General features: G+C 52.5%; 1 protein-coding gene across 2 annotated transcripts; it reads left to right on the top strand.

Moving 5' to 3' along the window:
- The first annotated feature begins 6,418 nt into the window (after positions 1-6,418).
- NUAK2 (NUAK family kinase 2) lies at positions 6,419-24,690 on the top strand. 2 transcript variants are annotated; one of them, XM_025421113.3, is made up of 8 exons: positions 6,420-6,754; positions 15,982-16,102; positions 18,707-18,858; positions 19,214-19,279; positions 21,166-21,285; positions 21,734-21,866; positions 22,531-23,214; positions 24,142-24,690. In XM_025421113.3, exons 1-8 carry the CDS (start codon positions 6,509-6,511, stop codon positions 24,297-24,299), a joined length of 1,680 nt encoding a protein of 559 aa, XP_025276898.1. In that variant the 5' UTR covers positions 6,420-6,508; the 3' UTR covers positions 24,300-24,690. The 2 variants fall into 2 exon arrangements, with proteins under 2 accessions (XP_025276897.1, XP_025276898.1); XM_025421112.3 differs by having other exon boundaries at positions 6,419-6,754; positions 22,531-24,690.
- The last annotated feature ends 1,134 nt before the right edge of the window (positions 24,691-25,824 follow it).

The following is a 25,824-nucleotide window of genomic DNA, read 5'->3' as shown; positions in this document are numbered from 1 at the left end:
ATACAAATCTCTTTATATCTTTTATTTATTTATTTTTAAATACTTTATTTATTTGAAAGAGAGAGAGAACACAAGCAGAGGGAGATGGAGACACAGGCTTTTCATTGAGCAGGGAGCCCTGAATCAAAGGCAGACACTTAACCAACTAAGCCACCCAGCCATCCCTCCAAATCTCTTTTTAGAGACGAGGAAACTTTCCCAAGACAGAAAGTCCTTGGCCATGACCAAAGTGGGTGAGCTGATGGTTAAAGGAGCTGCTGGAACCCAGGACCCCTGACTCTTCATCTGCACAAGCTCTATCTGCCACTCCAGGCTGGAGACAGGCAAGCTTCTCCCAAAATACAAGCTTTGGGGAAAAGAGCTGGTGTCAGATCCTTCCCAGGACTAATCTGTGAATAACATTCAATTTCTCATTGTAATCAAGAGTCTGGGGATGGCTTTCAGTGTTTGCTACACACGATTCCCCCCAAATTCCTGGTAAGGCTTACAGAATTTAAACTGTAAGCAGCTCATTAGTTCTAGCTTGTATTTCGAGAGCCCGTCTGGGCACCGCAAAGCAATACCATCCTTAAGAGCTAGAGCTGTGATGTTGGACCCGCAGGGTCAGCCTCTCAGCTGTGTTACTCCTAGGCAGAGCTGCCTGGCCTTAGACATGACACTGTATCTAAGACAGAACCGGGGCTGGCTCAATAAATGTTAGATATTATCCTACCTATTCTTGTCATTGCTCAGTACATATTTGCTGAATGAATGAATGAACAAATAAATGAGTGATTGGCTCATTGAAGGAATAATTATCCAGGTGGACCAAAGCTTGAGGTCACAGCTTGGGGCAGCCCCTATAACGTGCTAGGCTTAGGTTGGTCAGCAGAGAGCAGCATTGAGTCAGGTATCCCAACTTGCCAGCCACTTCCAGAATTTACTGCCCTCTCTTTGGACTCCCACCTCCTAATCTGGGAGGGCCACTTCTAACTCATAGGTCCTTTCCAGACAGTTCCACCAGCCCCTGAGAAGGGAAGGGCAGCACCTTCAAGGCCATATTGTCCACTGCCTGGGGGTGACTGAGGGCTATAACCCGTCCCCTGAGCTCCAGGGAATGGGAATAGAGTGGTTGGGATCCTAGGCCAGAAGGGCATGATGACCTGGGACCTCCAGCCCACAGAACCTTCCCACAAAGGTTCACTCATACGTGAAATATAAGAAATAGTGAAAGGGATTATAAGGAAAAGGAGGGGAAGTGAGTGGGAAAAATTAGAGAGGGAGACAAACCATGAGAGACTCCTAACTCTAGGAAACAAAGGGTTTCAGAATGGGAGGTGGGCCAGGGGATGGGGTGACTGGGTGACAGGCAATGAGGAAGGCACTCGATGGGATGAGCCCTGGGTGTTATGCTATATGCTGGCAAATTGTTTTTTGTTTTTATGATTTTTGTTTTGTTTGTTTTGTTTTGTTTTTGTTTTTATGATTTTTTAAAGATTTTACTTATTTATTCATGAGAGAAAGAGAGAGGCAGAGACACAGGCAGAGGGAGAAGCAGGCTCCATGTAGGGAGCCCCATGTGTGATTCAATCCTGGGACTCCAGGATCATGCCCTGAGCTGAAGATAGACGCTCAACCACTGAGCCACCCAGGTGTCCCACGTTGGCAAATTGAATTTAAATTTTAAAAATGTAAAAATAAATAAATAAGTAAAAGAAGAAAAGAAGAAAGAAAGAAAGAAAGAAAGAAAGAAAGAAAGAAAAAGAAAGAAAGAAAGAAAGAAAGAAAGAAAGAAAGAAAGAAGAAAGAAAGAAAGAAAAAGAAAGAAAGAAGAAGGGCTTATGCATCAATACTAAGGTCTCTAGGGCCCAGGAGCCTTCCTAAACCTTATCAGATCCAGGGCAGCCCCGGTGGCTCAGGGTTTTAGCGCTGCCTTCAGCCCAGGGTGTGATCCTGGAGACCTGGGATCAAGTCAGGCTGCCTGCATGGGACCTGCTTTTCCCTCTACCTGTGTCTCTGCCTTTCTCTCTGTGTGTGTGTCTCTAATAAATAAATGAAATCTTTTAAATAAATAAATAAACCTTATAGATCCAGAGAGTGCTTGGCTGGCCCTTCTATACACTCCTGCCTGCCTCCTTCCCCTGCCCCCCACACACTCAGTATCTCCTCCCCTCACCCACCTCCACCCCATCCCTGAAGGCCTTTCCTCACACTTCTCCCTATAACAACCCTCCCTCAAAGCCCTGAGCCAGAGTAAGACCTGTCCTTTCAGCCTCACAGGGCACATTGTACTTCTCTTGAGGGCTTCCTACTTCTGCCTAGGGTTATATGATACATTGTGCATTTATCACATTTTCCTTACTAAACTGTGTACTTCATGAGAGCAGAGAGCTAATTCTTGGTCACCCTTCAAGGCTCATCTTAGATTTTTTTTTTTTTCAGAAGAAATGCTTTAATTACCCCACACCCCCAAAACATGGCTTTGGTGTCCCTCATCTGCCCTCCCACCAGCACCCTTCTCTCCACACCTGACATGATCCTTACTCTGACCACATTAACATCAGATTTTACTAGCACAGAGCCACACAGGTGCACATGCCCACAGGTTGTGAACTGTGTAGGAAAAGGGACAGATGCTTGTTTCCAATTGCTTGCCTGATGTGGCCCAAAGAATAGTTATCCCCAGAGCCCTTCAGACAGCAATCAGCGATGGACGAAGGGGTGTGGGGACAGGCTTCCCCTGCCCCAGAGGGAATGGTGGGGCAGGCAGGATTGATGTGGCCCAGCTCGGCCCAGCTCTCCAGGCACATGACCCAAAAATGCTTTAAAAGCTGCAGCAGCCAAGGCCCCCAACATAATCAGATTCCCTGTCAGGAATTCTCACTCTGCTGTGACAGACCAAGTCGCCCTTTAAAGCATCTGAGAGTTGAGTTTCGGCAATGAGGCTCATTTCCGAGTCACAAAGTGTTCTGGCTCTGTCTGACTCTATGTCTGCTTCCTTTGCCCGTCTCTGTGGACAGACAGCAGCCAGGTCCACTCACCACTACTGTCTCATGGTCCCTCAGGGGCCACCAGGCTGCACCTGGCTGGAACAGGGCAGATTTCTTTTCTCTGGGCTCTTTGATCACGCATGGCTGGCCCTCTATGTAGGGATTCACATTCTGATCAAAGGAAGCTAAAGTGAGGTGGGGAAGGCTCAGGAGACCAAGAGATCAACCCCCCATGGCCAGGGCCAGTTCAGGTGGTGATGGAGGGAAATCAATTCACTTTAGTCCTTTTTTTTTTCTTAAGATTTTATTTCTTTATTCATGAGAGAGAGAGAGAGGCAGAGATACAGGCAGAGGGAGAAGCAGGCTCCATGCAGGGAGCCCGATGCGGGACTCTATCCAGGGTCTCCAGGATCAGGCCCTGGGCTGAAGGCAGTGCTAAACCTGCTGAGCCACCTGGGCTGCCCTCACTTTAGTCTTTGAATTCCATTGCACAAACATTCCTTTGGTTCACAAGCATCTACTTTTTTTTAGATTTTATTTATTTATTTAAGAGAGAGGGAGAAAGCAGGAATGGGAGGAGGGGGGAGAGGAAGAAGCAGGTTCCTTGCTGAGCCAGGGAGCCCAATGCGGGGCTCAATTCCAGGACTCTGGGATCATGACCTGAGCCAAAGGCAGACGCTTCACCGACTGAGCCACCCAGGTGGCCCTCACAAGCATCTACTGAGCACCTTTTCTGTGCCTAACAATGCACTAGCAGTATAGGGGGTATCTGGAAGAATTTATAGGAATCTAGATTGAGCCCGAAAGGGAATCTTATGCTCATCTGTATAATTCTTTCATCTTATTTATGAGGAGATGTTGATTCATCTGGCTGTCTCCTATCCTTCAGGTCCCAGGCTAAAAGGCTCTGTCTGCTGGAAGCTGCCCCTGACTGACCTCCTCCTACTGGGCCTAGGGGCTCCCTCCTGTTATATAGCCGGAGAGCATTCCATTCCCCCATCTTAAAGAGGTCTTCCTTTGTCTAGGATTTGCTAATTTTTTTCTCACTACACTGAGAATTCTCTGAGGGCAGAGACCATGTCCATCTCATCACCATCATGTATATCCATAGGCCTAGCACCTAGAGGGCACCAGTATTTCCAGAGTGAGTAAGTGATGGGTAAAAGGCCACAGAACTGGTTGGTGTCAGCAGAACTAGAAATCAGGGCCCTGTGCTTGCTCTAATACTACCCATGCTTCATCTTAAAAACCCTATTCCATCCGGATGGCCTCAGCTAGCTGGGCCCCAGGACAGATGCAGATCTCAGGGGAGAAAGGAAACAGCTGGTCAAGGAAACTGTTACCTGGGCCTCATTCTATTTTGGCAGATGACTCAGAGCAAGGAGGGAGGCTGGTAGAAAGAAGAGCACCAAATTGGCTACCTCCTGTGGCCCTCCAGATCTGGGGAAGGGAGGTTGGTTTCCTGCCTAAGTAGATCCTCTCCAGCTACAAAAGAAGCATTCTCGATCCCTAACTCACATTAGACAGGATCAAAGCATCAGTGGAAGTAGGAAAGTGGGCAGACACTAAATACAAAATCCAGTCACTGGGGATGGAGTCCTCCTTGATCTTCAGCATGCCCTGAATATACACCAGGAGACCCAATCCTTCAGGCCTGAATCCCAGATCTGTCAGTTTCTCACCAGTTGTACGGCCTTTGACAAAATAAGACCCACTTCAAAAAATTGGGTTAGCATGAAGATTCAAGGAGAAATGTGGGCAGCCCAGGTGGCTCAGGGGTTTAGCGCCGCCTTCAGCCCAGGGCGTGATCCTAGAGACCCAGGATTGAGTCCCACGTCGGGCTCCCTGCGTGGAGCCTGCTTCTCCCTCTGCCTGTGTCTCTGCCACCCCCCTCTGTGTGTCTCTCATGAATAAATAAATAAATTTTTTTTTAAAAAAAGGAGAAATGTCTCTTTCTCCCTAGTATACTTCACATTTAGAGGAAGGAGGAGAGCCTATGGATATTCTCATTTCATTCTCAATGACACTCAGAATGGGGCGGATTTTAGACCTAGTGCTCCAGGCCTTACATACCAAGCCAAACCTCATGACTTACCACCAGCCCTCCTGGTTCTGAAATCACAGGGAGAAAAGCTCTGAATGGACAGCTATATACAGATTTAGGGAACACAAGTGAAATAATAGGAGAGTGTAATGTGTTTTGTTTTGCTTTTTTAAGATTTTATTTACTTATTCATGAGAGACACACACAGAGAGAGAGACAGACACAGGCAGGGGGAGAAACAGGCTCCTCCATGCAGGGAGCCTGAGGTGGGACTCGATCCTGGGTCTCCAAGATCACACCCCGGGCTGAAGGCAGTGCTAAACCACTGAGCCACCCGGGCTGCCCTGCAATGTGTTTTCTAATGAATGAATATTTTCCTTTGTCTTGCTCCACCTCCTTCCAATACTTCACAAATTCCACTACGTCCTGAGGGGCCACTCAATCCTAGAAGCCTTCTTTGATGAAGCAGTAAGACTTGGGCAGCCCAAGTGGCTCAGCAGTTTAGCGTTGCCTGCAGCCCAGGGTGTGTTCCTGGAGACCAGGGATCGAGTCCCACCCACATGGGGCTCCTTGCTTGGAGCCTGCTCCTCCCTCTGCCTCTGTTTCTCTGTGTGTGTGTGTGTGTGTGTCTTTCATGAATAAATAAAATCTTTAAAAATTTTTTTAAAAAAAGAGGTAAGACTTTTCAGAACTGGGGCACCTCGTAGCTTAGTGGGTGAGAGTCTGCCTTTGGCTCAGGTCATGATCCTGTGATCCCGCATCGGGCTCCCTGCATGGAGCCTGCTTCTCTCTCTGCCTCTCTCTCTCTCTCTCTCTGTGTGTGTCTCTATAAATAAATAAATTAAATCTTAAAAAAAAAAAAAAAAAGATAGTTCTAACTGAAAACAGGTGCACTCAGAACCGTAGGACAGCTCCCCGCTAGCCCTCCCACCTGGCTGGCATCTGCCTCCTCCATCCCACTCCATGCCCCCTCGCCCCCCTTGTGGTCTGAAAGAAGCGCTCAAGTGACTTCATAGGTTTTGGCTGCAGAGATGCAAATCAGTCCGGATGCAGAAATACTTTGGTGACCTCTAGTTCTGTCAGATTGCCCCTGGATAACAGGGAACACTGGAGGGACAACAGGTGGCTCTCGCCAGGGCAGATGCACTCGGAGGCAGGAGCCGTCCCAGGGCCCCTCAAAGGTTCCGGACCTTAGCAGTAGCCAAGCAGCCAAGCAGCCGCCCCTGGTGTCTCCTACTCGGGAATCTGGTTCCCCCGGGGCCCGGGGACGCGGGCTCCCCGACAGCTTCTCGGGGCGGGCGAGGGGAGGAGTCGGGGCTCGGCCAATGGGCGCGCGGGGGCGTGGCCGGGCCCGGCTCGGAGCGTTGATAACTACTTGGACGGCGGCTCCTGCCCCAGCCCCGGCCCCGGCCCCGGCCCCGGCCCCATCCCCATCCCCATCACTGCGCCCCGCGCCCCGCGCCCCGCGCCCCGCTCCGCCCTCCTCGGCCCCGCCATGGAGCCGCTGGCTTTCCCCCGGCGCCCCGGCCCGGCTCCCGCCGCCGCCTCCGCGCTGGCCGCCGAGCTTGCCCGGCCCCGGGCCGACGGGCTCATCAAGTCGCCCAAGCCCCAGATGAAGAAGCAGGCGGTCAAGCGGCACCACCACAAGCACAACCTGCGCCACCGCTACGAGTTCCTCGAGACCCTGGGCAAGGGCACCTACGGGAAGGTGAAGAAGGCGCGGGAGAGCTCGGGGCGCCTGGTAAGCGCGGCTCGGCCCGTGAGGGATGCGGGCTGGGCCGGGGGCCGGGGGCCGGTGCCAGCCTCAGCCCCGGCGCACGCCTGTGGGATGGGGCCGGCGGCGCGCGGTCGGGGCAGGGTGCCTAGAGGGCGCATCGTGGCCTGTCTTGCGATGAGAGGACCCCCCACAGACGATGAGACTCCAGCTGAATTTCGCTCGGAGCCTGCCGCCCGAAAGAGTGGAATGGGAAGAGCAAGTAGAATGGGTTTAGCAAAGGAGTGTGTGCTTGACCTTAGGATGGCTTTAGTAAGTGATCTCAGGATGCGTTTAGGACATGAGTGTGTGCTTGAATGGATGTGCGAGGTCCAGTTCCTCAGGTCCCTTCCTAGAACCTGGCGGTCCAGCCTGCTCTGAGTATCTGCAGGGCCGCGGGGGGATGGAGACGGGCTTGACACCTAGGTCCTTTCCAGCTCTAAAATTGGCTCGAAATTCCATTAGGATGGGGTTTTTTTATTCTACGAAACGTGAAACCGGGATCTAGTGCAACGTCTACCGCGTCCCAAGATACCTTTGGGTTTGGGACCTTTTCAGAAAGTTGTCTAGTTAATGTGGGGGGCAGGAGATGGTAGTAATGAGAGTGGTAGTGGTAGGGATCTGTGAGACCTTAAGCAATTTATTTTATCTCTATACTCAGTTTCCCTTTCTGCAGAACTGAAAAAAAAAAACAACCTACAGCCCCCCTCCCAAGCTGCTAAGAGGATTGAATGAGATATAAATGTGAATTTTTAAAAAAGATTTCATTTATTTATTCATGAGAGACACAAGCAGAGGGAGAAGCAGGCTCCACGCAGGGAGCCCGATGTGGGACTCGATCCCAGGTCTCCAGGATCATGCCCTGAGCCAAAGGCAGGTGCTAAACCACTGAGCCGCCTGGGCTGCCCTATAAATGTGAATTTAAATTGATCATGATACGTAGAAGCTGCAGTGAGAACCCCTGTTTATATCTGGAAAGGCAAACCCTGAAAAGGTAGCAAGTTTGCCAAAAGTTAGTTAACAGATATGCGGTTCATGGCCATAGGAATCACCTGGGGAGCTTCTTTTGAAATACATATTCTCTGGCTCCACATCCACAGGATTTTATTCTACAGGTCTAGGATGGGGCCAGATAACCTGCATTTTAATAAGCTTTTTAGGGCAGATGCTCTAGGGACTGTTTTGCCAAATTCAATCAAGTGCTGTTTAGGAGACGTGCTTGTGTATATTTGCGTGTGTGTCCATGGTTTACCGCTGTGGGAGCAGTCGCCTCCCCTGATTGTTCACTTTTGCAGTCAATAACTGGTTTGAAATTCAAGAAATCATTTCATTGGTGAAGGAGAGTGGATGCTGGAGAAAGGGACTGGATTATGGCTCATCGACAGGGCCGAGTATGTTTTTCCTGCTAAGGCCTGGCACTGTCCCCAGCTGTCTGCTGCCAGGTTACGGCCATGGGGCAATCATGTACTTCCTGGCTTTCCTTTCTTTCTCTTTCTATAAAGTGTGAGGGCCCAGTGAGCCTCCAGGCTTGAGACCACTGGGCTCAGGCTTTGTCAGGGCTTAGCTGCAAAATAGCATGTGTCTCTTGGAGGACAGACTGGGTTGCGGGGCTGGGGTGGTCCAGAAACTGGGAAACTGAGATTGAAGCTGAGATCCCATCAGACTCTTGACCTGGGTCACTGTGTGTGTGTGTGTGTGTGTGTGTGTGTGTGTAAGAGAGAGAAAGATCTCATTGATTCTGGAGTGAGATAAAGTAGCTTTCAGTTTTCAAACCTCAGTGGCTGTAAGCAGGGATTCCAGCTCTTATTACATCAGAACAGAGAGAATTCAGAAGGTGCTCCCTGGCCTCCTGCCTCTCGCTGTGCAGGGAGCCGAGGTCAGTAGGCATGGGGCTTGCCCCAAACCACCCTGATCCACAGACCACCCTGTACCTCTGCTGAGAACTTTCTCAGTGTCTTCTTCCTCCTTGGAGAGTAGCTGCCTGCTGGGCTCATGGTTTCTCGGTTCTGGAGAGGACTCCTCTTCCTTACCCCACCCCCACTCCTGCCTCTTCACTGTCCTCCCTTAAGAGAGGCTGACCGGGTACCCCAGGATCCTCTGTAAGGGAGAGGGGTGTGAGGATGGCTCATGACATCCCTCCAAAGGAACCGAGGTTGTTGGTAGGGGCTAGATGCAGATGAGAGCCCCCTTTGGGGGACTCCCATCCCAATATCCTCTCTACCTCTCTAGTACATTTCTGCTTCCCAACCTGCCTACATGAGATTAGCAGCACCCAGATGGGACTGTCCGAAGGGAGGTGCACGTGGGCAGACTAATGGCTACTCCAGGAGGGCATCAAAGGAAAAACAAATATTTGCTCTGGATCTTCTGGTCTCTCCGAGTACATTCCTGGGATCCAAATGACATTTCCTCTTGTGACTTTCCCAGCTCCCCAGACAACCCCTCCCCTCAAAAGAAAAACACCTGCTGGGGTCCCTGGGATGGTAGAGTCCACCAAAGCCTTTGGGACAATCTGTATGGCTATCTTCTCTCCAAGTGGTGCTGTGAGCAGCATTAGGGGAGTCCAAGTGGATAGTGATCTGCTTCTGTGTCTTCTATATGTCGGGCTGCTGCATGGGATGTGGAAACATTTGAACATGACCAAGACGGTCTGATCCCTTCACTGACAGATGGGGAAACTGAGGCTCAGAGAGAGGATAGGAGTTGTCCTGTGGCTGGTTAGTGGCATGCCTGCCATGCAGGCTCCTGACTCGACCACCCCAGGCTGTGGATGACCAATACTGAGTCTTGGACTGGGAGTTGGCCATGAGCTGAGCCCAGGCTTGCCTCTGTGTGCTTTGTCATTCCAACAACTAGCGCAGGCTGCCTTTCCCAAAGCTCCAGGCAGTGCTGAGGGTGGGAAGAGTCACTGGGAACCAACTCCCACCCCCACACATGCTGACTATGTTGAGGGATCCTGGTTGGGTGAACTACAATACCTACATTCCTGGTTTTTACCTCGTCAGGAAGGCCGTGTAGCCCAGAGTCAGACAGTCAGGGTTCCAGTTCAGACTATTGCCTACCAGTTTTGTGACCTCTGTGTATCTCTGTTTCCTCCTATTTTGGTGAAGGAATTGGACCCGAGAGTGGGCATTATAATAATTCTTACCTTGTAGGGTTCTCAGAGGATCACATAAGATCGTATAGGTAAAGTACTCAGTACAGGAGTTATTGTAGTGTTATTACCCCAGCAAGGCTGGTTTTGGCTCTAGGCCCTACCCTCTCCTGGGGTACCCCTTTCTGGGTCTGTGCTGCCCTGAGGAAGAGAATGGGTTGTGCTGAGCTTCCCTAAGCCAAACCATTTTGGTCTTTGCTTTTTTCAAAGTCCTAGTCTCTACTCTGGCTCCTGCTCCAGAGAAGGACTCTACCTGGCCAGCCACCAAAGGCCTCTTCTGCTTACGCTGCCCTCTCAGCCCTGACTACACCTGCCTGCTCAGCAGCAGGGAGGGAGGCTCCGGCTGCAGGCGACTCTTGTCCTTGGGCTGCGGCCAAACCACACAAGAGGGCTGGGCCGGGGAAGCTCTTTGCCCGGCAACCTGGCGAGTGGGCAGGAGCAGGGCTAGGAGGGGGCGGGCACAGCATGAGGTTTAAGGGAAGCAGCTCAGGCTTCCCCTCCTTCCTGGCGCCCATTCCTGCTCCCTGCCTGGGTCTCCGGTGGGCTTGGGGGGATGGTGCGCCGCCCGCAGACCCATCCCCACTTGGCCCAGGATAGCCCAGGCCAGCCGAATCTCTCCATTATCTAAATGGGTCATCCTCCGGCTCCTCGCCCCGCCTCCCAGATGGCAGCTGCTCCGTGAAAGGCCAGAGAGGAGTCAAGGATCTTGGCTCCAACTCCTGGTGATAGCTATGACCAGAGATGCCCAGCTGGCACCCTGTCTCCTGGGACCTGAAACCAGTACCTCTAGATCTTCTTTTTAAGACGCTCTGCTGTCCTCTCCTGAGTCGGGATTATTCCTGATCTGAGCTCCTGCAGGGAGGCAGCGTTTAGGCAATCGAGCCCCAACACTCATCTCCCCGATTCATTTGTGGATCGCTAAGTGGGACAGGGTGGCTGGTGGTACTGCACAGCCTGGCCCAAAGCAGAGGGTGAGGCATTCCCCTGGGCAGAGGTGGGAGGCAGGGAGTTGGAGGCAGGGCAAGGCATCTGCAAGAACTTTTGTCTTCTGAGATGGCAGCTTCTGCAGGCAACACCCTTCCATCTTGGTTCTGCCTTGGTGTGTCAGGGAGCCTTAGAGGTCGGTGTACCTTCCTGGACTTCAGTATTTGCCATTTGCAAAATGGGATGGGGAATTAGTCCTGCTGTCTTTGCAAAATGAGCCAGCATCGATAGGACTTTTACCCAAGCAGGTTAACATAGACGTAGCACAGCACCTCCAAACAAGCCCACTACAACGATCCTTGGCCAGCACCTTCCTGGCGTAGTAGCCAGTGACCCACTTCTGAAGAAGCTCAGCAGAAAATGCTAGAGTTTGGAAGGGAGCTTAGGGGCCTGGTGTATAAGTTCGTGAATGGTTCCTTTCTTTCTGACCTTTGCACAAACCTTTCTCTCTGCTTATAATGCCCTTTGTGCTCCTCCCAGCTTACCCCCTTTGGCTTGGCAAGCCCTACTCATCCTTCAAGATCTAAACTGAAGTTTTCTCCCAGAGATGGTTTTCCCTGCTCCCACAGGCAAAGAGCGCTCTCATCAGCACTCCTGGAGTGCCTGGGCGGGCAGGCACCTCCACTGTCCTGTTCATCGCACTAGACTATGGCAGATTTAATTGCCAGTCTTCTCAGCCGACAGAGGACCTTGGTGCCGCGACTATCCATTCTTTGTCTAAATCTCCAACACCAAAAAAAAAAAAAAAAAAAAAAAATCTCCAACACCAGGCACGTAGTAGGTGTTCAGCAGATATTTGAAGAATTAATGCCTTTTTACTTTTCAGATGAGGGCATTAAAACTAGCCACAGCAGTTATCCAGATCGTTTAAGCAGCTGGTCATGAGTTGCATGGTTCCATAGGGACAAATAAGATGCAAATACCTGGCTCTTGACACCCATGCCACTAATCCAGCATTCACATTTACATTCTCACAAAATTGTTGCGCCTGCGTGTCCTGTTCCCACCGAGAGGTAGTAATATAACATATTACTTAAACCTGGTTACTTTGGAAATATAAAAGGGCTCTATTTTTTTTAATTGGGATGAGCTTTATTATTATTTTTTTAAGATTTTATTTTTTTGGTGCCTGGGTGGCTCAGTGTTTGAGCATCTGCCTTTGGCTCAGGTCATGGTCCTGGGGTCCTGGGATCAAGTCCTGCATCAGGCTCCCTGCAGGGAGCCTGCTTCTCCCTCTGCTTATGTCTCTGCCTCTCTTGGTACGCAGCGTCTCTCATGAATAAATAGATAAAATCTTTAAAAATATATTTTATTTATTTTAGAGATAGCACAAGTAGGGGGAGGGGCAGAGGGAGAGAGAATCTCAAGCAGACTCCCTGTTGAGCAGGAAGCCTATCAAGGGGCTTGATCTCATGACCCCTGAGATCATGATCTGAGCCAAAATCTAGAGTCAGATGCTTAACTGACTGAGCCACCCAGGCGCCCCTAAAGGGGGCTCTATTAATAATTATACCAAGATTGTTTCTAGACATGTGGCCTTCCTACCTCTGGTGATCCATTCGGTAATTGTTACCCTTCTCCTTGGCTCTAGTTAACAGTTTAATTCTAGAGAATGGTTGCCCAACTAACTTGCAGATGAGAACAAAGTTTCCCTCAAATTAGTCCTTGTAACTGAGGTTGGCTCTCCACCCATACCTGAGAAGAAGGGCAGAAAATCTTATCTGGGCACTCATCCCATCAGTCAGGGGATCAGCCCAATGACTTAGCCAATTACTTTTTCGTGATTGTGTTCACCAGTAAGCAGTTCTTGAATGTTTTCTGTATGCTGAGCTGCTTCTAGGCCTGAGCTCTTTCTGCATTTCCTTTACTTTGACACACCGGCCAGTAGATGGCTAAGGGCAGGAATAGGCTGGGTTACAGTGGCCCAGCCCCTCCAGGGCAGTGACACATAGTTCTTCTTGTATGTCACCTGCTTAGAGACTAGTGGAGGCCTAATGACATAACTTGTTTCCTTCATAGAAAGTGCCAGCCAACTGTTATTTCCTAGGACCTAATGTGGATAACTTGAGGTAGTAGGGAGGATGTTGGGGTTTGGGGAGGGTCCTTGACCTAGCCCCCTGAGGCCAGAATGTGAGCTTTCAGGAAGAGGGAATCGTTCACTGAGGATTAACAATCCTGACAGGGAATCCTAGGCTTCCAGAGTTGAAAGAAATGAATCTCGAGGTTCAACTTAATGTACTCTCTACCCACCTAGGGACTCCTAGCATTGCTCAGAGCCCCTTTTTTGGAACCTTATTTCTTTTGGACTTTGTTAGACTCTCCCCTAAGCCTGTGATGCTTCATCTCCTCGTTGTATAGGTTTGTGTGTACGCAGTGGTAATATGCCTAGTTTTTGCATATATGTGCATCTTAAGCTCTCACTATTTCTGTTCCATCATCTTCTGGGTCTATGATCTATATATGATCTTTTTTTTGTTTTTTTTTTACTATTAACACAATGCTTGTGGCCTTTTATCCGAAGAGCTCATAGGACTTTATCTATTGTCTGATTTTTAAAACAAAGGATTTTAGAAAAGTACGACTCCATAAAATCTCCCCTTCGAGGAGAGAAAGGGGTGTGGAGACAGGAGTACGCAAGATTGCAAGATTGATGCTGCAAGTAGAATCCTTGTAGCTGGAGAAGGATTCAAGCCCTTTCCTCCCCATTCCCCTCCACTCCCCCAGCCCCAGACTGCCCCCCACCCCCAACGCCCCCCCTGGTCCTCAGATTCTAAGCCAGGGATTTTTCTGTTTAGCTCATCAGTGTGGTTTGGAGCAGAAGGGCGGGCGGGTCAAGAAGAAATCCCCTGAGGTGCAGGCCTCTCCCCATCCTGTCCCCTGCAGCTGCGGTCTGGGCCTCTCCAGCATCTTGGGGAGGAGGCTCCATGGTGACAGGTCCCTCCTGCTGCCTTTGTCCCCCTGCCCTGCTCCAGGAGGGCACAGGAGCCGGGCCTCCCGTCTTTCAAGGATGCAGCTCCAGGGGCGGAGCGGGGCGGAGGGCACGCCATCACCGCCCGTTGCCGGGGTGACCGGGCCCAGCCATTGTGAGCAGCTCCCCTTATGGGATTAAGGCTGTTCCGCATTCTTGTCCGGTGGGGAGTGCAGGCCTGCGTGGCGGGTCCCTGTGAGCCGGAAGCCATTGTCTGCCTCCAGAGCCCTGTGAAAGGGTGGATTAGAGGCCCCTCCCCTGGAGCTGTGGTCCCCCCCTCTTTGAACCTTGAGGAGAGGCAAACCCTCCTGGGAAACTGTGTGAAGAGTTGATCTCAGTCTGGGCCTTCAGATTCTTTTACCATGTATCCACCTCCCCTGAAGAGGAAATCTTGAATCTACCATTCGTGTCCTTGGACAGGACTGGTCAGGGACTGGCTGGCTCTGCAGCACCCTGCCCACCCCGCCCACTCCTCAGAGCCCCCCATCCCCTCACTTGTATGGCTCATCCAGGGCATCGGAGCAGGAAAGTACCTCACATCTCTTCCTTAAGCCTGTTGTTGCACAGAAAAGACAATCGAGGCTCCAGGAGGGGGTGGGACTTGCTCCTGGGGACAGTGACAGAGTCCAGAGGAGGAGGACCCAGGTCCCCCAACTCTCCCAGGCTGTGTATTCTGCACATGCCCGAAAGGCCCATGTCCCTCTCTAATTTCTGCTGAGTGGGATGGGGCCGAGAAAGTACTGGGGCTCCTGGGGTCTGAGAGTTCTGTTTACTGGTGGTGACATCTTGACAAGTTTTTCATTTCCTGTTGCCTCACCCCACCCTTCCTGAACCCACTGCACTTCCCCCCCACCAGCCCCCCCACCTACCTTCCCCTCCCCCTAGGCTAGATTCTTATATCATGTTTTCACCTTTGCAGCCAACCAGGCTTTGAAGGCTTTGAAAGCCCCAAGGACTCTGTCTGGTTGTTTGTTTGTTGCTAGGAGAGGGACATTCCTTACCTAGACTGAAAGACTGGTGTTGGTTTTTGTTTCATAATTTTGTTGTGTGGTAAAAATATATACAATATATAATTCATCACTTTAACTATTTTATTTTATTTTTAAAGATTTTATTTATTCATTCATGAGAGACACACAGAGAGAGGCAGAGACATAGGCAGAGGGAGAAGCAGGATCCCTGCGGGGACTCAATCCCAGAACCCCAGGACCACACCCTGAGCCTAAGGCAGATGCTCAACCACTGAGCCACTCAGGCATCCCTAACCATTTTAAACATACAGTTCAGTGACGTGTTAGGTACATTCACAATGTGGTGATTTCCAAAATCTTTTCATCAGCCTGCACAGAAGCTCAGCACACCTAGACAATGGCTCCGCACCCCGCCACCCCCATGTCCACCACCCTCCACCCTGGGAGTCGCTGTTCTACTTTCTGTCCTGTGCCTACCTGGGGTACCTCCTATAAGGAGAACCGCACATCCATACTTGTGTGTCTGGCTTATTTCCCTCAGCGTGATGCTTGCAAAGTTCATTCATGTTAGTGCTGGTTGGACCATGACAACTTTGAGCAGGTCATCAAACCTCAGAGGGTACTGGTTTTCTCACCTCTCAGTGAGGATGGGGAAACTTTCTGGGCCTACCTGTCAGGGTGGTTGAGGTCGATGTGTTTGTTGCAGCAGTGCTTATTCGGTGCCCACTGCATGCCAGGCACTATGGGTGGCATCAGGGATCCCATGCTGAGCAAACCAGGCCGACCCTTGTCCTCTTGCTGTAGAATGGCAAGTTTGCTTTGTAAGTCATAAAGCATTGGCCTCACAAATGCAGGTTGTACCTTCCTGGTTCATCTGTGGACTGAGTAAGGTCAGTGGCCCATAGTCCTTCCTGCTGTGTGGACTGTGCCTGACCTGGGTGAGCATCTTCTCTAGAGATGGTGCTCTCCATCCTCTTGGTCACCTACCCTGGGGAGGGACAGACTGGTTCCTCTGGGTGCACACTGTGGACTTCGTAGCAGCTGCAGGCGGCTGGGCTCCAAACTCCCAGAGTATCCTTAGGGATGCCTTCACCTGCTAGACCTTTCTCTCCTCATCTCCTGCATTCTCTGTTCCCAGGTGGCCATAAAGTCAATCCGGAAAGACAAAATCAAAGATGAGCAAGACCTGATGCACATCCGGCGAGAGATAGAGATCATGTCGTCACTCAACCATCCCCACATCATTGCCATCCACGAAGGTATAGAGGCAGGGCATTCGAAGCAGAGAAAGAGAGAGAGAAAGAGAGAGAGAGAGAGTGTGTGTGTGTGTGTGTGTGTGTAGGAGCAGTCAGAACACAAGTGAAAAGGATACAGGCTTTAGAGTTAGACAAAAGGATTTGAAACTCAGCTGTAAGACTTTGGACAACTAATTTAACTAGGCTCCGGGTAGGCCTCAGTTCCTCATTTGCAAAATGGCACAATCTCACCTCCGTCATAGGGCAGTTGCAAAGATCAAATTAAATGTCATGGAGTATCCAGCTCATGGGAGAAACCGAACGGACGGTAGGCTTTCTTGTTGTCATTGTTAGGTTTTCTATAATTGAACACTACCCTCCCCACCCCAGTGAGATCCTCAGCATTCTGGGGGAGGTTGGCACATAGAGACCTGCACCTGTCTCAGGTGCATGAATGATCTTCATAGGTCCCAAGAGCCAGGCCTCCTACAGTCTGATCTGTACACTGAATCATTCCTGCCATGGGGCTGGCTCCTACCTTTCCTTACCTTTCTTAGGCTCTTGTTGCTCTGACATCGGTGCTGGCTTCCCACCCCCATCTGCCCTGTTGCCTGTGACCCAGACAACAAAGTGAGCAAGAGAGGGTGACGAGGGGAAGTGGGGGAGCACTCTCCCACACACATCTGTCTGCTCCCAGCCTTTACATAATACCAGTTAGATGGGAAACAGGGGTAGCAGTAACAGCAAGAGGGAGGGAAGGAGGCCTGTGGCTCTGCCCTCTGTCTGAATATTCCTGGTGGGAAGGAAAAGAGAAGTCTTTCTTGGGTTCTGTCCACAGGAAGACTAAGGGCAGAGCCAGTGATGTGGCCCCGTGGCCTGAGCCTATCCCATAAGAAGCCCAGGCAGGTGGCTGAGAAGGCTAATTGTATCTCTGTGTTTCCCCCAGGGAAGAGTGGGTGAGGACAGAGGATTGGCTAAGCCAGGTCAAGCTTGGTGATTGGGCAGGTAGAGAGACTGTGTGAATTCTCCCCCACACCCATACCTCCAGCTACGTCTGGGAACTGAGTCTTGAAGCTTAGGCTGTGGATTCTCCTGCACCTCAGATTCCACAGTTGTAGGGGCGTCACGGTTCCTATGTGACCGGCAGCACCACCTCCTCATCCATCCCTAGCCTGCCAGTCATCAGAAGATATGGATTGGGGAGCCGGGGGCGGGTGGGGGGGGGCGGCGTGGGACTCCAGTTTTAGGAACACAACAGCTCTCCAGAGTGTACTCTGGCCAGCTGACCTCCAGTGTCATGGCACAAAGGTGACATGTGCCCTACAAACATCTGGAGGACCACAGGTATAGGATCTCACCTGGGTACCCCCCAAGGAGACTGGGCCACCATGTGTCAGGGCACTGCTTGTGTGGGAGAGAAAAGAGCACTGTCCTCCTGGCCATGTATCCAATAGCCTGGCACCTGGGATTCCTCCGGGGAGAAGCCTCCTCTCTCAGCTCCTTCTCCCAGGCTAGATAGCAATAGCTCTGGGGCTGGCTGAGCAAGCCCAACTCCTAGGACTCTTTGACACAAAGATGCAATGTCATGGATGTACGTGTCCTGACACACACACAAAGCCAGAGGGCCAGTTTGATGAACTAGTCCTTCCCTAGCTTTCCAGGCGGCTAGAGCCAGGACAAAGCCTGAATGGCACATGAGCTGGGATGGGCTCATTGCCAGGAAGTCAAAGATGCTGAGGGTAGTAGATCTCTATCTCAGCTTTCCGTGGTACTGTATAGTTTACAAACCACATTCATCTACCTTTATCCCTCTACTGATCCTTCAGGCAAACATTATTATGGACACTATTTCCAAATCTGTACACCGAGGATGCTGATCATAAATATACCAGTGGGCTCCACTTACGAGAACTTGCTGGTGTGTCAGCCTCTATACCAGCTTGCTTAGCCAGCCCCAGAGCTATCACTGACTTTTATCTATTTCTTACCCAGCCCTGCTGGGTCAGTGCCCATTATATTCCACTCTGATGTATCTGGAAGAGATTTGCCCACAGTCACAAGGCATAAAAGGACCAGATTCCGAACCAGAGAACCTGAATTGTCATTTTTGCCCATCCACTGATGTCCCTGCCTTCCTGGGAATTTGCAGGCTGGTTTTAAGAATTCTCAAAAGGCTGGGGCACCTGGTGGCTCACCGGTTAAGCATCTGATTCTTGATTTCGGCTCAGGTCATGATCTCAGGGTCACAAGATCGAGTCCCGTGTCAGGCTCTTCACTCAGCATGGAGTCTGCTTGTTCCTCCTCCTTCGCTCCTCTCCCTGTTCCTGTGTACATGTGCTCGCTCACTCTCTCTCTGAAATAGATAGAGAGATAGAATCCTCAAAAGCCTGAACTTTCAAAGAGAGGGAGGATAAGCCACTTCCCTTGGCCTTACCTCATGGCTTCTGGAAGACGATGGGAGCCTCACAAGCCCATTCCCTGACCTTACTTGCCAACTGACCCATCCCATTAGCAGATATCCCTGCAGCAAGGTCCTGTCTGATTTGGGGCCAAGGAGGAGTGTGTGACCCCCGGAGGGGAGCAGTGTGCTCTGGAAGGGCCTGACATTCCCACCTGGCTCTGCCCCAGTGTTTGAGAACAGCAGCAAGATTGTGATCGTCATGGAGTACGCCAGCCGGGGTGACCTGTATGACTACATCAGCGAGCGGCAGCGGCTCAGTGAGCAGGACGCCCGCCATTTCTTCCGCCAGATCGTCTCTGCCGTGCGCTACTGCCACCAGGTGAGTGCCCTCCTGCCCTGCCCTGTTCTGAGGGGTGGTCCCACGGGCTCTGGGACTCACAGCACCAGAGAGATTCCGTGACCTGTCCAGGATCCCCTAGGGAGACCAAGCAGAGGCAAAACTCAATCTGGACTCTGGGCCTTGTGGGTGTTGGTGTCTCTGGCTGTGGCTCCTCGGGGTGGAAGGCCCCATGATCTGTCGCACTCTGTTCTGATGAAATGGGTATTCCCAGCCTTCCCATGTTCCCCCAGATTGGCCCCTTTTGTGTTCACCTCACTTTCCAGACGAGGCCTTCATGTCCTCCTGTCCCTCTTGGTGACCTCCCCCGATGCCCTTTCCTTGTTCCCTCTTTCAGAATGGGATTGTCCACCGAGATCTCAAGCTAGAGAACATCCTCTTAGATGCCAATGGAAATATTAAGGTGAGCCTCGCTTCTTATTTCCCACAACTCCCTACCCCACCATAGCCTTTCTGCCCTGTTTCCTAGCCAAGTGCTTATCTTTAAGTGCTTAGAAGATTCCAAAAGGGTTGAGCAAAGGCTCAGGCTTAAATGTTGGTACCAATAGGGAACTGAGCCATCGTCCTTTCCAGACCTTGTTTTTATGGATGAAAAACTGCGACCTCAAGATAAGAGGTGGCTTACCCAAGGTCCAATGGCAAGGGAGTGGTTGAGTCTAGGCTATAACCAAGGTGTGCTGATTCCCCAGCCAGTGCTCTTGACATCACAGGTTGACAGGAGTCCAGATCTAGGGTCAGCTCCTGCACACAACCTTGGGACTGGCAGGGAGAGAGGGCCATGGCCTGAGTTCTCCCCACCTGCCCACATGCACATAGGTGCACATTATTTGGTAGCTGCTTGGCACTTTTCCCCATAGACCAAGCACCCCAGCACCAGCTTTCTGCCTCCCACAGCAGAATTCCCATGCCTCAGCAGTGAAGCTTAGGTCTACGAGATGTATGCTGATGGGATAAACTCAGATCTCAGGGCTGGAAACAGGAGAAACGACCAGGGCTGGCCCCTGCAGGTGCTGGGAGGGCTCTGACCTTGTACTCGGACATTCCTCAGAATCTTCCTGAACCCAGCACATAGTCCCTTCCCTTGAGTGGCCCTTGAACTCATGCTCTGAAGCACGCTAGCACTGAGTTAATTCCCTTTACCTGGCCAATTCCCAGAGCAGGTGGGGCTTTCTTTGATGCTAAGCAGGGGGAGGGTAGGGGAGCCAGAGCCAGGAAACTCACATAACCAGACAGGCACGAACTTTCCCATCTGAACCAATAATCTGTCTCTTTATGAGCTTCAAATGGTAACTGCTTGATAAGAGGCTATAAAACCATAAACGAAGGAGCCCAGGGTTTCATAAACATCCCTTCTCCACCCTGGACACACATGACCCTCTGCTGGGGGTGAAGAGGCAGGGAGCAGTAGGGCATTGGCCTTTGCTTTCATCTGAGGATAATTAGGGGAAAGGGTCTCTCTGGGGAGTGAGAATATAGGCTTAGGGCCTCTCAAGCCCTTAGTATCAGATGGGTCAGGGGGTCCTGAAAGAAGTTTCCCTCTTCTGGGCTCTAACCACAGCCCTGATCTTTGTTCTGACTTCACTATTGCTTCTTAGCTATACTGGGGTGACCCCAGATTTCTGCCCAGCTATGGGCAGAGATGAGCCCTTTGCTAGGAAGAGTAGGCCAAACCTTGCACAATCATCAGTAATGGGACTGGCTTGTTTCTGAGGGCCATAGTGTTGGCATGAGAGGTCAATTCTCTCCTTATGTCTGCTAGACCCTTCCTTCAGTCACTAAGTGTCTACTGAGTCCAATCCCTGGGTCACACCTGTGCTAAGAGCTGCAGCAGGGGTGGGAGCAGAAGGAGGTGAGCACGAGGACTTACTGACATGGTAACATGAGGAGGGAGAACTGATGAGCAGAGCGTATAGCCGGCCTTTGGAAACTGGAGGACTTTGTGGGAAAAGGAGGTCTCATGGGATGTGGGCTTGCCGGGTCAGGAGGATGCTTATAGGCAGGAGAGTGCATCCCTGGAGAGGGGCCCAGCATGAGCAGAGGGGCTTGGGGAACAATGAGGACCCTGGAGCCTGCACACACCTGGGCAGTCCTCACTGACCCAACCTCCAAAAGGCTCACTCTTGCAGGGCCTGAGCTGTGTTGTCAGTGCCACGGGGGGTGGGGGTCATGACGCTCTTTTCTCCTGTGAGGGCCTGGGTTCCCCTTGGATCTGGAGGGGGGTTTGCTGAGAGCTGCAGAACAATCCAGGCCTCGGCATAACCCCTGCCTGTGTTTGACCCAATTCTACAGATCGCAGACTTCGGCCTCTCCAACCTCTACCACCAGGGCAAGTTCCTGCAGACGTTCTGCGGGAGCCCCCTGTACGCCTCGCCGGAGATCGTCAATGGGAAGCCCTACACGGGCCCAGAGGTGCGTGTCTGCTCTCCACCCACAGCCTGCCTCCACCACCGGCTATGGTTCTAGATTTTCCAAGAGGGGTGGGCTAGTTTTCCAGTTATTGCCTTTTCCAGAGCACAAAACTCAGCCACCACCCTTCACACAAAAGTAGTGACTTGCCAGGTCCTAGCAAGTTAAGTCATCCTAAGGAAGGGATGCCCTAAGGAAGGGATGACCTCAGCGCTGCTCTGTTTGTGGCTGCCCCTCCTCCAGGCAGATGAACAACACCTCTCCTCATGGACTTCAGTCCCTTTTATAGTTCGGCCTCTTTGCTCCTGGGTCCTAGAGGGAGGTGGTCCTCAGATGGCTCCTGAGTTCACCAGCGTATACCTCTTTCTTCTCTGGTGTTGTTGGAAGCCCCTCCAGCCTGTGGCATTCAGGCATCCGTGCTGACCGTCCTTCTCTCTCCCTCCCTTGCTAGGTGGACAGCTGGTCCTTGGGGGTCCTTCTGTACATCCTGGTGCATGGCACCATGCCCTTTGACGGGCAGGACCATAAGACACTGGTGAGACAGATCAGCAATGGGTCCTACCGGGAGCCACCTAAACCCTCTGGTGAGTGAGCGGTGTGGGTGCTTTGTCCTCCCCCCCCCCTGCCCCGGGTCCTTCCCTCATTCCTGAGATGGGAACCAACCAGGGGCAGGGATGGGAAGAGCGCTACCCCCTCCTGCTATACCCCCTGTCTCCAGGATCTGTGACCTCCGAGAGGGGAAGTGGGATCCCTTCCCTCCGGTTTGGGTATGGGCATGCTGCTTCATACTTGGGAAGTGTTTCTGATGGTTTACCTTGGATCTTTGCTGCAGTAACCTCATTCCCTAGTGCTTTAGGGCTCATCCTTAGAAGTCTCTTCCTCCCTTCAGATTGGGTGGAGAAGGCAGGAAGAAGGGTGTGAGAACCTTGGCTACTCTTGAGCACAGCACCTGCCCTCAGGGTTACATTTCAGTAAAGAGAAGAATACACTAACTTGCAGCAAGACTAAGGAAGGGGCCCTGTCCCAAGGGGCTGAGGGATGGAGAAGAAACAGGCAGTCAATCCCAGAAAGGGGGAGGCCGTGGGGAGCCAGCCTGGCTGTGGCCCGTGCAGAACCCAGAAGGGACTGGACGTGCCTGACACAGGGGTGTACAGCCCTAGCCCAGCTCAGGGTGAACTGGCGAGAGGGCCTGCAGGGTGCCTGTTCTCCGGGCTACCGATCTGAAGCACCCCCGTCTTTCTCTTCCAGATGCCTGTGGCCTGATCCGGTGGCTATTAATGGTGAACCCCACCCGCCGGGCCACCCTGGAGGATGTGGCCAGCCACTGGTGGGTAAACTGGGGCTATGCCACCCGTGTGGGGGAGCACGAGGCTCCGCTCGAGGGAGGGCCCCCTGGCAGCGACTCCGGCCGGGCCTCCGTGGCCGACTGGCTCCGGCGGTCCTCCCGGCCTCTCCTGGAGAACGGGGCCAAGGTCTGCAGCTTCTTTAAGCAGCACACACCCGGAGCGAGCATCGGCCCCGGCCTGGAGCGCCAGCATTCACTGAAGAAGTCCCGCAAAGAGAACGACATGGCCCAGTCTCTCCAGGGGGACCCAGCTGACGACCCCTCCGTTCGCCCTGGCAGGGGCAACCTCAAGCTGCCGAAGAGCATCCTCAAGAAGAAGGCACCAACTGTGGAAGGGGCAAGGGGAGACCCTGAGCCCGGCCCAGGCCCCATGGACCCAGGACAGGCTGCCCCCCTGCTCCCCAAGAAGGGCATCCTCAAGAAGCCTCGGCAGCGGGAATCTGGCTACTACTCCTCTCCTGAACCCAGTGAGTCTGGGGAGCTCCTGGACGCAGGAGATGTGTTCATGAGTGCGGACTCCGAGGAGCAGAAGCCCCCCCAAGTCCCGGGGCTGCCCCTCCATCGCAAAGGCATCCTCAAACACAATGGCAAGTTCTCCTGCACAGCCCTGGAGCTCCCGACCCCCTCCACCTTCGGCTCCCTGGATGAACTCGCCTCCCCTCACCCGCTGGCCCGGGCCAGCCACCCCTCAGGAGCTATGAGTGAGGACAGCATCCTGTCTTCTGAGTCCTTCGACCAGCTGGACTTGCCCCAACGGCTCCCTGAGCCTGTGCTGCGGGGCTGCGTGTCCGTGGACAACCTTATGGGGCTCGAGGAGCCCCCGGCAGAGGGCCCTGGAAGCAGGGGCCTGAGGCGCTGGTGGAGGGAGTCCCTGGGGGATAGCTGCTTTTCCCTGACAGACTGCCAGGAGGTGACCGAAGCCTACCGCCAAGCCCTGGGGGTCAGCTCAAAGCTCAGCTGAGGGGGGAGAGGGCACTGCCCCACCCCAGGCAGGTTCTAAAATGCAGCTGGCTGCACCCTGAGGGGAGACTGCCACCAGCCCCACCTCCCAGTGGGAGACCAGCCTCCTGGCCAGGAAGACTGAGGTGGTTTGCAGTTGAACCCTAGAGAGGGCTGGATGGGCAGTGGACAAATAAAGCACATGGAAGGTTCCAGGTCTTCTACCCTGTGAAACAGAGAAGATAGTAAAGGGGAAGCTAGCAGATAGAGAGTGGAGGGGAAGGCCCGGGGCCTGTTCAGATTTCCCCCTTCCTTGTTCACGCAGTAGGGCCACAGAGGTCAGGAAAGAGTGCCCTCTCTGTGCCAGTCTCCTTCTTGCAGTAAGTTTTGTGCATGGTGACTTCCTGCCAAGGCGAGGATGGAAGATCTTCATGTACAGGTCCCATCCCCACCTACCATTAGAACTGGAATGGGGCACCCCCGTGTGCCTGGGGTGTCCTGGGAGTGGTCTTCTCCCGGATACCCTTCCTTCTTTATCTCAGAGGTTGTGTTCTCTTACTGTTGTCTCCTCAAAGGTTCTCTCCCCTTTCCCATCCTTCAAACCTGGCCCAAGCCTCCTGGACTCGCTGCTAGGAATCTAAAAGACTTGAAAAGGCTCAGGCTGCTGCTAATGGACTTCATCTCACCGGGCCCAGATTCCCCTGGAGCCCACCTTGGACCTCGAAGATGCTAAACTTCTCTGGCCTCCAAGCTGCTCCTGCTACTGAGAATGGATAGTTCTACTGGCCGGGCTTTTAGGACCCTGGAATGCCGTTATTTATTTTTTATGTGTTCAGCTCTCTGTCTTTAAAAAAGTGAATCTAGCTGTTTTCAATAATGTGAATACTATGTTCTGGAATATCCACTGTGACGTCTACATTTTGTGAACAGGGAGATCTTTTACAATGATTCCCTACCGATCAGGGAAAGGGGGAGTGGGTATCAATCCACATGTCCCACTGCAGTCAGGAGGGCGTGTCTCTGGCTCCCTGGCTCCGTGCCCTGACTCTGTCTATCTGATGGTCCCTTGTCCTTTGCGGTTCCAAAAAGAACCGCTCCATTAAAACCAGAACTGTGACTGGAAATTGGCCTCTGTTCTGCTCGGGCAGGTGCGGTCAGGGTTTTGAGCCTTCTCTTAACCCACACTCCCCCTGGGCTGTCACAAGTGGGACTTGGAGCACCTGCTCCTTAAAAACAAAACACAACTACAACAATAAACCCAGCTCTTGGCTCCCAAAGGCTCCCGTGCTAGAGCCGGGGGCAGTTCTGGCCCGTTAAGCACACAGGTGGGAGAGCCCCATGGAGTTTCCCAGTTTGCTCTTCAGCCTTTAGCACAAAAGCAGAGCTGGGTTTAGTGTATTATACGCCCAGCCCCTGCCCTCCCTCATCTCCCACCCCTCCCCCAGCCATCTCTGTCCCCTGCAGCTTGAAGACAGCCCCCCTGCCTTTCTTCTCTCCCGCCAAAGAAATCCCCTTTCTCCCATTGCTGGGCAGCTGCTACCCCTTTGGGCCCTCACCGCCCGCCTCCTCCAGGAAGTAAAAAATGTTTGGAATGCCTCCCCCCCACCCTCCCGCCCCATAAACCAGCCGTCTCAGCCCCCCGCGGAGCATTCCCCAAACGCCAGCTCCATTGAGAAACTCCCAGGCTCCGAAGGCCAGGATGAAAGGGAGGATGAGGACAAAGTGCAGGCTGGCAGCCGGCTGGCTCCGGCTCAGAGCTGGCTCCCTCCCCCGCGCCCTCCCCGCAGCTGGCACCAGGTCCCGGCCAGCTCCCCGGCACACCTGCCCTCCTGCCCTCCTGCCGGCGGTCCATGCCTGCCGGGGTAGAGCATCTGGTCCTTCGCTCCTCCCTGCGTCTAGGGCGTCTAGGGCGTCAGGCGCAGTCTCAGGCCATGGGAAAGAAGTGAGAGCAAACAAGAAGTTGCATAGGCTGCAACTGGGGTATTTCAGTCTGGTATCTCAGAGGTCCGGAAAAATAGGGAGGGTCTTTATCCTTAAAAAGCATAGAATTCCACCGGAGAGCTGGCTGTGCTCACTTATCCATTCAACTCTGGAGTCCAGCCCTATTGTGTGCTGAGCTCTGTGAAGACTAAGCGAGTTGCTCTGTTCCCAGGCCACACTTAAGATCTGAGCCTCAAGGGGTGCCTGGATGGCTCAGTCGGACTCTTGAGCGTTGGACTCTTGATCTTGGCTCAGGTCTTGATCTCACCGTCATGAGT

Source organism: Canis lupus, chromosome 38 (assembly GCF_003254725.2).
Source record: "Canis lupus dingo isolate Sandy chromosome 38, ASM325472v2, whole genome shotgun sequence".
NCBI lineage: Eukaryota > Metazoa > Chordata > Mammalia > Carnivora > Canidae > Canis > Canis lupus.
The sequence above is the reverse complement of the archived record's forward strand: the minus strand, read 5'-3'. Positions and strand labels throughout refer to the sequence as shown.

Coding starts and splice junctions, on each gene's coding strand:
- NUAK2 (XM_025421112.3), top strand. CDS start 6,509: ATGGAGCCGCTGGCTTTCCCCCGGCGCCCCGGCCCGGCTCCCGCCGCC. Junction 19,280..21,165: donor ATGCCAATGGAAATATTAAG/GTGAGCCTCGCT, acceptor CCAATTCTACAG/ATCGCAGACTTCGGCCTCTC. Junction 21,286..21,733: donor AGCCCTACACGGGCCCAGAG/GTGCGTGTCTGC, acceptor CTCCCTTGCTAG/GTGGACAGCTGGTCCTTGGG.